The sequence below is a fragment of the Melitaea cinxia genome, chromosome 18 (genome assembly GCF_905220565.1).
Source record: "Melitaea cinxia chromosome 18, ilMelCinx1.1, whole genome shotgun sequence".
In the NCBI taxonomy this organism is placed as follows: Eukaryota; Metazoa; Arthropoda; class Insecta; order Lepidoptera; family Nymphalidae; genus Melitaea; species Melitaea cinxia.
This window is the reverse complement of record NC_059411.1, coordinates 7959258-7971049: the sequence shown is the minus strand read 5'-3', so window position 1 is coordinate 7971049 and position 11792 is coordinate 7959258. Positions and strand designations below refer to the sequence as shown.

Below are 11792 nucleotides of genomic sequence, written 5' to 3'. Positions count from 1 at the left end.
TACGGAGAGAAAAATTCTAAAAAAAAAAAATTAATAAAATTAAAGAATCGACTGTTAGGCGATACGAAGTTCGCCGGGTTAGCTAGTACTTTAAAAAAATATGGTTAAAATATGGTTTTATTTTAAAATCTACTTACTACACTTATTTTGTTATTTAACGTTTCATTTATTTTTCTTAAAATGAGATCACATTAAGAACAGATTTTGCGAGTAAAGGCTATTTGTGAAAAATGGTACATTTTTGAACTTTTCATGTAACCGGGAAAAGTGAAAATTAATATTAATATAACAATTAATTAAATTAGAAAAATGGTGATTAATATCGCGTATTTCCTCCACGTGCTCTTAATAAAGTTTCTACCCGTCTAGGCATACTGAGAATGATGTTATCGATGATCTCCTGGGATAGTCTCCGCCATTCCTGAACTACGGCGATTCGCAGTTCACCCACGTTGGCAGGAGCTGGAATTCTGGACTAACTTTTCTTTTCAGCAAGTCCCAAACGTGCTCTATTGGGTTCATATCTGGTGATCTCGCCGGCCACTCCATAACAGTAATATTTATATCATTAAGATAAGCTTGAGTTACCCTAACGATATGCGGCCGAGCATTATCCTGCATAAAAACAAAATCACCACCGATATATGGGGCAAACGGTACGACATTTTCTTCTAAAACTTCTCTGATATAACGGTCTGCAGTCAGACTCCCTTTGTCAATCAGCGAGCTCCCAAACAAATGCCCGCCCAAACCATTATTGATCCACCACCGTATGCAACTGTAGTTTCAAAATTTGTCTGAATGTATCATTCTCCTTTGCGTCTGTATATTCTTTGCATGCCGTCAATTTGATTTAAGAGAATTCTGCACTCATCACTAAACAATACCTTACTCCATTGGTCCGCGTTTAAAAGCGATGTTCCTGAGCAAAAGTTAACCTGTTTCTTAATAGTATAATATATATAATAGTATATAAATATAATCAATACAACATTGTATTACATATTTTAGAAAATTTTTAAAATAAAAATTTTAATACCACAACTGTTTTATTATGGAAAAATAATATTTTAACTGTTACATAGTCAATTAATGTCATTTAATATAAAGAAAGGCTTTCCAGTTCCTACGTCTCGATTATTAGCAAAAAAAATGAGCCATTCGCGACAATCGCGCGATCTACAAGTCAATTGTTACTGTATTGTGTAAGATATTTAATAAATATAACAAAACATAAAGGAAACACTTATATTTCCTAAACAGATAAGTCTGTCGCGGCAGCAATGTTGATCACTTAAAAATTGTTAATTGACGATAATTTCACAAATATTGCTCGCGACAATTCCCAAGCAATATTTATGTTACCTAAGTAGTATTAACTACCCATTGAATCTTCATTTATATTTATGATGCCCATTAAGATAAGATAATTTGAAAACGTAGAGGGAAAGATACTTGAAATTAAAAATGTTCTGGATTATTGTTCAAGTCATTTACTTAATAGTAATAATGGTCTAAATTTTAAGAAATTGTTACTGCATTTTGATGAAATACACTAAAAATCCGTCACTAAGTATTAATCACTGATAAAAAAATTAAATTTTCATAATTTATTTATTTAACCCAAGAAATTATTGTTAATTTTTCATTTTCAACTTCTTTTTGAAGAACGGATTGATCGGAGATGGGCTTAACGGCTTGAGATTTGGTTTAGTTGGTTGTTTGCTGCTATCAAACGACAAATCGACTTCAATTATATCGACAAGTACTACAACGTAGGTAGACAAAAAATTAGTCGCGCATTATCAATTACTGCAAAAGTTGTAATCAAATATCGATGAAATTTAAATCGGTATCAAAATCGGTACACATAGTAATAATTGTGTTTGCTCGCAAACGAAAAAAAAACCGACTTCAATTACATCGACGAGTAGTAAGTACAACGTGATCTACGTTGTACTGACGAAAAAATAGTCAAGTAACTGCGCGTTATCAAAGATTACTCAAAAAGTAGTTATCAGATCTCAATAAAATTTATATGTGACCACATGACAAACATCAGCTTTCGATTAAATTAAAAATTATTAAAATCGGTACACCCAGTAAAAAGTTATTGCGGATTTTCAAGAATTTCCATCAATTTCTCCGGGATCCCATCATCAGATCCTGGTTTCCTTATCATGGTACTAAACTTGGGATATCTCCTTTCTAACAAAAAAAGAATTATCAAAATCGGTACTGCCAGTAGAAAGTTATGTGGTATAATATAACGTAGGTCGACGAAAAAAGCGTCAAGTAAAAACGCATTATTAGATATAGCTCGAAAAGTAGTTTTTAGATCTCAAATAAATTTAAATGGGACCAATTGGCACACACCACCTTTCGATTAAAAGAAAATTTGTCGAAATCGCTCCACCCAGTCAAAAGTTCCGATGTAACATACATAAAAAAAAAATACAGTCGTATTGAGAACCTCCTCCTTTTTTGGAAGTCGGTTAAAAAGTTATGCGGATTTTCGAGTTTCCCTCGATTTCTCTGGGATCCCATCATCAGATCCTGGTTTCCTTATCATGGTACAACACCAGTATATTTCCTTTCTAACAAAAAAAGAATTATCAAAATCGGTTCATAAACGACGAAGTTATCCGCGAACATAGGTACATAAAATATATATAGGTATTTGAATAAAATATTCCTGTCTAGCTGTATGCCGCCGCCGCGCCCCGAGCCAAGAAAGGGACATTTGTAGCTCATACCGTTTTAGGTAGATAATTATTGACCAAAATAGCATTTTTATCTATAGGTACATATTTGAAAACCTTTTTGAATATACCGCGTTTTTTGATTGCTAGTTTTTGTTCACAAGTCAGACCTATATGTCATCTTTTACATTCAGCGTGACCACATTTAGTAGATTTCTACTTTTTTGGTAAATTTCGAGCTACCGGTAACAGTATCTAGTAGTTAAAAATTATTTGGTATATTTTGGTAGAATTCATGTTTTTCAACTATTCTGGTACTTTTTTCGTTCATATTGCAAACCTCTCGAGAAACAGCGGGTATTCTCCTTTTCATCGAATGGATTGTAACTATCTCTTTCTAATATTAATTATTCGAGAGGGAAAGCTGTTGGGGTAATCCCACACGTGTTGAAAAATTATATTAGGTAGGTTTATCTTCAATTTTTATTCTTTTCTTAATTTTCATCATCATTTTTATTCTCATCTTATTTCCATTCGTGCCGTGAGCCAGTGATGAAAGTTACCGATTTATCAGTGTATCCCGATTTTGGTGACTAAATACCGATAAAACGATTTTAGTGAGTAAATCTCCCGATTTACTCCATTTTAACACATTAAACTTAAATTATACGAGTTTTAAGGTTTGTAACACTGTTTGTGCCTAAATTTAACTATACATAAATAGTAATTCCCGGAGGCATTTTATATTGGCCTCTTATTAAACAAGCCAAACTAAGCTGTCTTTCATAGGTACTAAGGATTCAATATTATTGTCCTTGAAATGTAGGAGCTTCCCACGGTTATCGATTTCGAGTGAAACACAAATTCAATAAAAATTAGAATAGGTTAAAGATTCTGAGAAATAGGGCTTATATCAAATTAATGGACTCAAAACAGCTTTATAATAATGTTGCTCAACATAAGAAGAAAAATCATAACTTAATCACAATTAAAGAATACCTATATTTCTCAAAGATAAAAAAAAGTAAAAGATTTTTAGTAATTTCTCATTCTTTTTTGGTAAAATTTAGTAGTTTTTAACCTCCACAAGCACAAGCGTTATTATAGTATTCGTTAAATGAAATCTGGTCACACTGTTTAGATCACGTTTACATTCATATTCATTCAATGCTCGTCGAGTCGTCGGATATTGGTCGGATATTGTCTCATCATAATGAGATTCTTGTGAATGAGACTCTCAGTCTCTCATTCAACGATTGAACGATATAATAAATTCATTCAAAATTTGTATACTGACTACAATCTACGTAAAATTGACATTAACAAAATAAGTAAAATAACCCTCCAAACACATAAAAACTTCGAAAAATAAAACTAATGTAAGTATGATTTATTTACATTTAAATAGGAATTTAATTAAATTCAATTATTTACTCTACTTGTAGTTTAACAATTACGTGTTAAGCTTGACAATTTCTAACACATAGTTTAAAACATGGCATATAGTAGTTAACACAATAAATAGTTTGCTATTAATATAAAGACCAGACGTAAAATTAGCATTTATCACATCATGCAGATGAAATGTAAATTTTATAAACTAGAAAGTTATTAAAATTATGATATAATCTCGTCGATAGGTGAAATTATGGTGATTATTTAATCTTATACGGTCCGAAGCTTGGTCTTTGAAAGTTGTTATGAATAGAATAGTTAGTTTCTCTATAGATTCCGTTCACGGTGATCGTGCTTGTATATTTTTATAAAGTTAATCTCGTAACTTTTGTTTTAATTTTTATACAATGGATTGTTTACTTGAAACTACTGTATGTTTATCTATAACTGCTGAAAGTGAGTAGATAAAATAATTAAATTTGTAGTTGAACGGTTTTCTTTTTTAATAAAATTGAAACGTGGTCAGAAATATACTTTCTAGCTTACTCTTTTTCTAATATATAAATCATACCTCAATGTTTTCAATATAAATCATCCTGTTGAAAATAATTCTGCTAGATTTGTTTTTTTTTTGTTGCTTTTCAGCTAAAGAATATCGTCAATTTCCTCGCAGCATGTCGAACTCTGGTTTAACGTCTGAGGCACAGCTCCGATACATAGTACAATGGTTCGGTGAATTCAGTGAACTTCAGCGAGAAGACTTCCTGCCAATCTTAGCCGCTGCATACAGTGGGAAGCCAGATCACTTAGCTTGTAAACTAGCTTCCCTATCGTGTAAAGATAAGCCTGTGACCTTATTCCAATGCCGTGTAAGTATAAATTATTTTATGTTAATTTTGTAAAATCTTCATTCCTTTATTTGCTCATATTTTTTGGACTCTTAATATATACATATATGTATATATATTTAGTAACACAAACTTATTGAGAAATAATACACAATACAGGGTAATACATAATTTTAAATATATATACAAATACCCTACTACCAATTAAAAAAATAATTTAAAAAAATATCATAAACTGTTCACACTTCAAATAGAAGTAGGAATTGTTATTCATTAGTCAATCTTTATCATTATCACAAACAAGAATGTGATTGTAATTAAACGACATGACGCGTTAATATTATTTATATGTAGGAGTTGCTGAGTTTTAAATTGAAGTTATTAAAACATACTGCATAAATTATTATTTATATGTATTATATGTTATTGCTTATGTAGATGCCCGGGTAGCGTACCTTGTACTTAAACTCACTGAAAGGTACTCCCTGAAAGTGAAACAGGTATATGCTCTGACCTCGTCACACTGAAGATGAAGTTGAAGCCTTGTACGAAGACACACATGGCACTACTTCGGCCTTCTACAACGTTGTTATGGGAGACTTTAACGCTACAGTAGGAGTACAAGACCGTGACTAATCGTTCGGATCGATCTATACAGATTGGGGCACAGGAATCGCATGGGGCGGATGCTCGTCAACTTCCTCGAAGCGGAGGGGCTCTTCTTGATTAATTCATTTTTCAAGAAGAAACCCCAAAGGCAGTGGACATGGCAAAGCCCCGATACTGTAACGAGGAACGAGATAGATTTCATCATAGCGGATAAAAGACATATTGTGGCGCACTCTGAATATATTCCTATGAAAAAAGCGGACCTGCTTGATGAAATCTACTCTCCGACCTATGCTGCCCCAAATTAGTATTCCACGGCTCCAAGTATCTGGTGTATATTTATTTATTTACTTATTTATTTATTCAAGCCTCATCAACGCAAGGTACACAGCAAATTATTTAGTGTACATACATTTTGTTAAAATGTTCATGTACCCGCAATTACAGATGGGCGCGGCATTTACAATACTGACGCTCGGATAATCAATTAAATAGTAATATTTTACAATTAGTCACATTGTATATTATTTTACAACTAGCTGTGCCCGCGACCTCGTCGGTGTGGAATTTAACAAAAAAGTTATTTTTCAGTTTGCAAAATTATGAAATAAATAAATTTCTTAAATAAATGCCTATGTTACTCCTTACTACATCAGCTATCTGCCAGTGAAAGTTCTGTCAAAATCGGTCCAGCCGTTTCAGAGATTAGCCAGAACAAACAGCCAGTAAATGCCTATGTATACATCCATGTGCATTTAGTAAAAAGCGGTTATTTTAATATTACAAATAGACTCCAATTTTAATTTTTTGTATAGATACTGTTAACAAATTTTCAAAACTTCGTATTTTTAATTATAACGATATAATACGTAAGATTTCCGGTGTAGGCTTGATGAGGATTGCGGAAAACCAGTATGTCTGGTGCGAACTTGGGGAGGCCTATATCCAGCAATGGACTGCGATAGGCTGAAATGTGCTCATGTAGATATTTCATTAACTTCTTTTGCCTTTTTTATCGAGTTTACTCGGTTTCTTTGCACACTAATATATGCACTCTTATTTGGCCTAATGTTAATTAATTATATGTTATTCTACAATTCCGTAATTTACTGTGCAATAAAGCATAAATAAACAAAAAATAAATAAATGACTCAAAATATACACACTTCGTAAGATTGTGGGATTATCTACAGTGGAGCAAAGTTGCATTTGCCCCGCCTTGACTCGAAGTCAATAATAAATATTTTAGTTTTATAAAAGAAATTGTAGGTAGATTCAACGAAAACATTCGTAAACTATTATTTTAGTAGTGTAGATACAAAAAGTAAATGAATAGTTGCACTAAACAATAAGAATTTTGAATTTTTACATTTATTTTTTGGCCCACCTTTACTAAATTCTGGATGTGTCCATAATTCCCATGCTTTCCTAAGCAATATTTGATATGGTAAATCTAGTTAAACAAGAACATGAGATATATTACATGGAGGTTATAATACAAAGATAATTATTATATTATTAATAAAAAGGAAAGTTTGACAAACACATTTATACATTTGAAATTGAAAATTAAAGTTATGTTATAAAATTGTTTTCAGATCAAATTGTTTAATGAGTGGTTTCCTACTTGGGCAGGGGAAGAACGAAATAGACTCATAAAAGCTGTGTCCGAAATTGACTCAGACTTTGGAACTAAATTGCAAGATGCTCTCGTCAATGGTGGAAAATTGAATGGAGAGCTCGATGAAGAACACAAGATGCATTTTGAAACAGAAGTTGCACAAAGTCAGGGAAATACCACTGAACCCATTTGTAACGAACAAGAAAATACCAATGCTCAAATCACTGCTGCCTTTTAAAATGCACAAGAATTTGATAATACTTTGATAGCATTATTTTATTTATTTTTTATACTAAGAATATTCCTCATATAACTAGAGTTGCCCGTGGTTTTTTGGCAGTTTTAGTAAGCGTTTATATTATTTTGGTACCTTTGTGCCTGAAGTTTTAGATCTTATTTGTTGTTGAAGTAAGAAAGAACTTTTATTACTTTTAACTATTACTTATAAGAATTTATACGTCTTTTATAAACATTCCATATCTAGACCATTCCATTAGCTATTTTAGCAAATTCCTACGGTTTTAGAATCTCATATAAATCATATCTATCTTTTACAATATTATATATAGATATTAATATAATTTTAGAGTATATAGGTATTAAAGAATATTGAAATGATTAAGACTAATATTCCTCATTATAGGTATACAGAGGTTGTAATTTAAAATATACATATATAATATTTCATATTAAAAGCACAAGTATCGGTGTGAATGAAATAATACAATCAGATCTCCAAGATAATTTATATTGGGACACGATTAAAATAACTTTATTTCTTTAGATTTATAATATGATGTAACTGGCAGGTTGGTAAAGACAATATTGTAAAAAAAAGACATTCAAGTAAGTAAGGGTTATTCACTGCCTTGTTTTTCTTTTTTTTTTTTAAAGCTGTGAACACTAAATTGATGTTATAATCGTAAAATGTGTGTCAAAATTTCGATAACTAAAAAAAGATTATATACATACTTATTTCTTTTTTAAAAAAAATATTTCTTTATATTTTTTGACAAATAATAAACTTGCTACTAAAAAAACATCTGCGGCTCCAAAGACCAAAATAAATAAGTACAAACAAAAACATTGTGCCAAGATTTTGTATTCTTTTTTAAATCATAGTGGTTTTTAGTATAAGATTTAATTTTAAGTTAAAGAGAAATTTGTAAGAGGTTTGACTGATAGAAACGTGCTGGTGCGAAGAGAAAGGCATTTGATATTCATAAAATCATAAGATATATACATAATAATTAAATATATGTCGTAAAAAATATTTTGAGTTTTATTTTAATGTTATTACATTTAATAATCGTTGAAATTAAAGTCGTTGACTTAGGGTACGACTTTTTATATACGAATCGTATTGTTATGTTCTAATAGTTAAATAATTTAAAGTACCCCAAAAAAAACTGACAATGTTTCTTCGATATGTCAACTTCAGCGCGTTTGATTTTACAACATAGATGTCCAAGAGCGTTGCGAACCCGTTTTTGACCCTAGCCTGGTAAGAACCATAGGAACCGAACACTATTTGAGAGCAGTATCATTTGGCTGTGATCTTCTGTAGAACTTAATGTAGAGTTCTGTAGAAGTAGGTACTTTCCAAGTCAGTCGGACATACTCGCCCGACCTAGTCGACCGAAGCGGACTGTTTCCGGTGCGTGAAGGAAGGACACATTGTCCGTGCCGGGAGCCTCACACTCCTGTCGCCTTCGGGCGGCGAGGCCAGTGCGTAAATGCATGTCCTAGCGATAAAACAAAGGTACTAAACTAAGCTTTCTAACTGTAACTTTCCTAGTCGGGTCGCTCCAAATTTTACCCAAGAAATATTCTGCTGTGTCCTAGAATTTCCTATTGTGCACTAAATTTCCTAACTAGCTTCTAACGTTATATTTGTTTCACTGTCATAATTTGTCAGTACTAATCCACTCTTAATTCTATATCAGATCTTTAACAAAAATAAAATAAAAAGCAAATTGTTCTTGTCTTTGTTTATTTACGGTCGAATATTAGACAGTATCCAGTCAACGTATGAGGTGACCTTTGTGTAGATGCTAGGAAATCCAATTGTTCCACAGGGATTCGGACCATAAGATACAATACCAGTTACAATCCAATTCTCTATTCCAGGCACTTGTCCCATGAGTGGACCACCCGAGTCTCCCCTACATGAATCTTGACCTTCTAAGCCACCAGCGCAAATTTGTTTTTCCGTTAAGATTTTTCCTTCTTTACTGTAGATATCCTGGCATTTGTCATTTTTTACTACTGGTACGCGAACTTTCATCTTAACTTCCGAACTATGCCCTGAAAATCAAAAGTATGATGTAGTCGTAACATTTAATATTATTAGTATTTAAGCGAGATGCATTCAATTAAACTACCTACATACTTATTATTCTACATATTTTTTTTTAATCTATACGCAAAAAAGTCATCAATACCAAATGCGATGCGTTTTAGATGTCTTTCGGGTGTTTTATTTACGGTTAAAACTAAAAACTTATTTCGTTGCCAAATCATTGTTTCTATACGACTGATTTTCTGTAACATCTACATACTAATCGCTTACAATAAGAGGTCTCTCGCAATTTCGACTGTGCAAATTCAAAATGTTTAATATATAGAGTCACTACTTTACGGTATAGCTTTTTAAATATAATTCGGAACTACGTATATTGCATTGTAATAAAAAAAAAACTAAACAATGAAAATGCAATAATTTCGTTATATTTTACATATTAAAATGCGACTTACATGATTCTGTTTGGCCCCAACCTGCTACCTCCATAGTGTAACCGTCAAATGACTTACTGCGTAATTCTTTCGAAATGGGAAGGCATATAGGTTTAACAAAATCTAAAATTAAAAATATTTTATTATATTTTAATGTTCATACGGGGATTAACGCGAACAAAATTTTTTAAGGTAAAATATATTACCTTGAGGCCTGACGTTTCGGCCAGGTTACACCAGCCGTGGTCGCAGGCAGACTGATCCAGCGATATCACGACTCCGCTGTTAAACGACAACCGGCCTACATGCCCTATGTGAGAGGAGTGACAGACAAGATCGGCGGTCTATTGAAGAAATATTCAATACCCACTATCTTTACGCCGGGGGCAAAGGTTAGCAACATAGTGGGCACACCGAAGGATGTTTTGCCGTTACAAACACCAGGTGTCTATAGGATAAACTGCAGCTGCGGCAGTTCTTACATAGGCCAGACTAAGCGGACGATAGCTGAAAGGGTCAAAGAACATATCGCCGCTGTAAAAAACCGACAAACGAATAAATCAGCGATAGCCGAACATATATTAATTACAACCGGGCATTAATCACTGGATCGAATTCCATCGCACGGAAATCCTCTCCACAGATCGCCACTTTTACTCAAGACTAGTGCGAGAAGCAATTGAAATTAAGAAACACAAAACATTCAATCGCGAAGACGGTTTCAAACTATCCCCGACATGGAACCCAGTGATTAAAATTACACAACCTCGCTTTAGTTCGCAGTCGGTTAAATATCAGAATAGGCACCTTCCGGTTGACTTACAGAATAGGGACATAATAAGTGTTGTGTGTCGCGGTACAAATGACAATAATCACGAGTTGAGGGTGGATGAAGAAACATCTACCCTGACAGCGGAGTCGTGACATCGCTGGATCAGTCTGCCTGCGACCACGGCTGGTGTAACCTGGCCGAAACGTCAGGCCTCAAGGTAATATATTTTACCTTAAAAAATTTTGTTCGCGTTAATCCCCGTATGAACATTAAAATATAATAATGAAACGCGAAAGTTTAAAAGTTGTTAATATTTTATTATTTTTTTTATACGTATTACATTAATGATATTAATGTTAAAATTGCAATATATTCTAATATGTACTATAGCAAACAAGATACCGATAGTACCCGACGATATTATGTAACAGTCCTACAAATGAAGACGCAGAGAATGTTTTAGTTGTAGAGCATTTTATAAAACTAAATAGCTTACGTACCGTTAAACTCCACTTCATTAACTAATCTTATTAAAGCGATATCGTTTAGACGGTTTCTATCTTTTGGATTGTAATCTGTATGTGGAATTATTTCTTCTACAGGAATATCAAGAACAGGTGGGCTGCAGTCCTCTCCATAGCAATCTATCTTACTTGTCACATTCCACTCGCCAAGTCGGACTTTGGTTCTAGAATTTGCTTTTAGGATTAATTCATTCAAGACATCTGCTAATTAATTTGGCTTATACAGTTCCTGGGTTGGATTTAGAATCGTTTGGCACGAATTTAAGGGCGAAAAGGGCTGAGGAGGGGTGGGGGAGGCCCCCCTCAACCCCCATACCACTCCCAATACAAGGTAATGCATCATTCTTGAAAAAAAAAAAGAAATCCCATAGACCTAACCTTAAAATTAGATCGTTCATCGGCATAATTTCGTTCACTCAGTTCCTAACTGGTGAACGATTCCTTCAACTTTTTACTTAATCAAGCAGCCATTAAATTAGTCAAACGTGTCACCCTTTAAATTAATACCTAAAATGATTTATCCTTAGACGTAAAAATATATCGGTAGATAAGTTCAAACCGAAAACATTCTTTTGAAAAACTCAA

The 11792-nt window shown here is 33.0% G+C and overlaps 1 protein-coding gene across 2 annotated transcripts; it reads left to right on the top strand.

The window, feature by feature from the left end:
- The first annotated feature begins 3852 nt into the window (after nt 1-3852).
- LOC123662067 (uncharacterized protein C14orf119 homolog) lies at nt 3853-8159 on the top strand. Of its 2 annotated transcripts, XM_045596956.1 has the most exons (3): nt 3853-4081; nt 4743-4966; nt 7153-8159. In XM_045596956.1, the coding sequence occupies exons 2-3, from the start codon at nt 4772-4774 to the stop codon at nt 7411-7413; spliced, it is 456 nt and encodes a 151-aa protein (XP_045452912.1). In that variant the 5' UTR covers nt 3853-4081; nt 4743-4771; the 3' UTR covers nt 7414-8159. The 2 variants fall into 2 exon arrangements, with proteins under 2 accessions (XP_045452912.1, XP_045452913.1); XM_045596957.1 differs by lacking the exon at nt 3853-4081 and having other exon boundaries at nt 4697-4966.
- Nucleotides 8160-11792: the final 3633 nt, after the last annotated feature.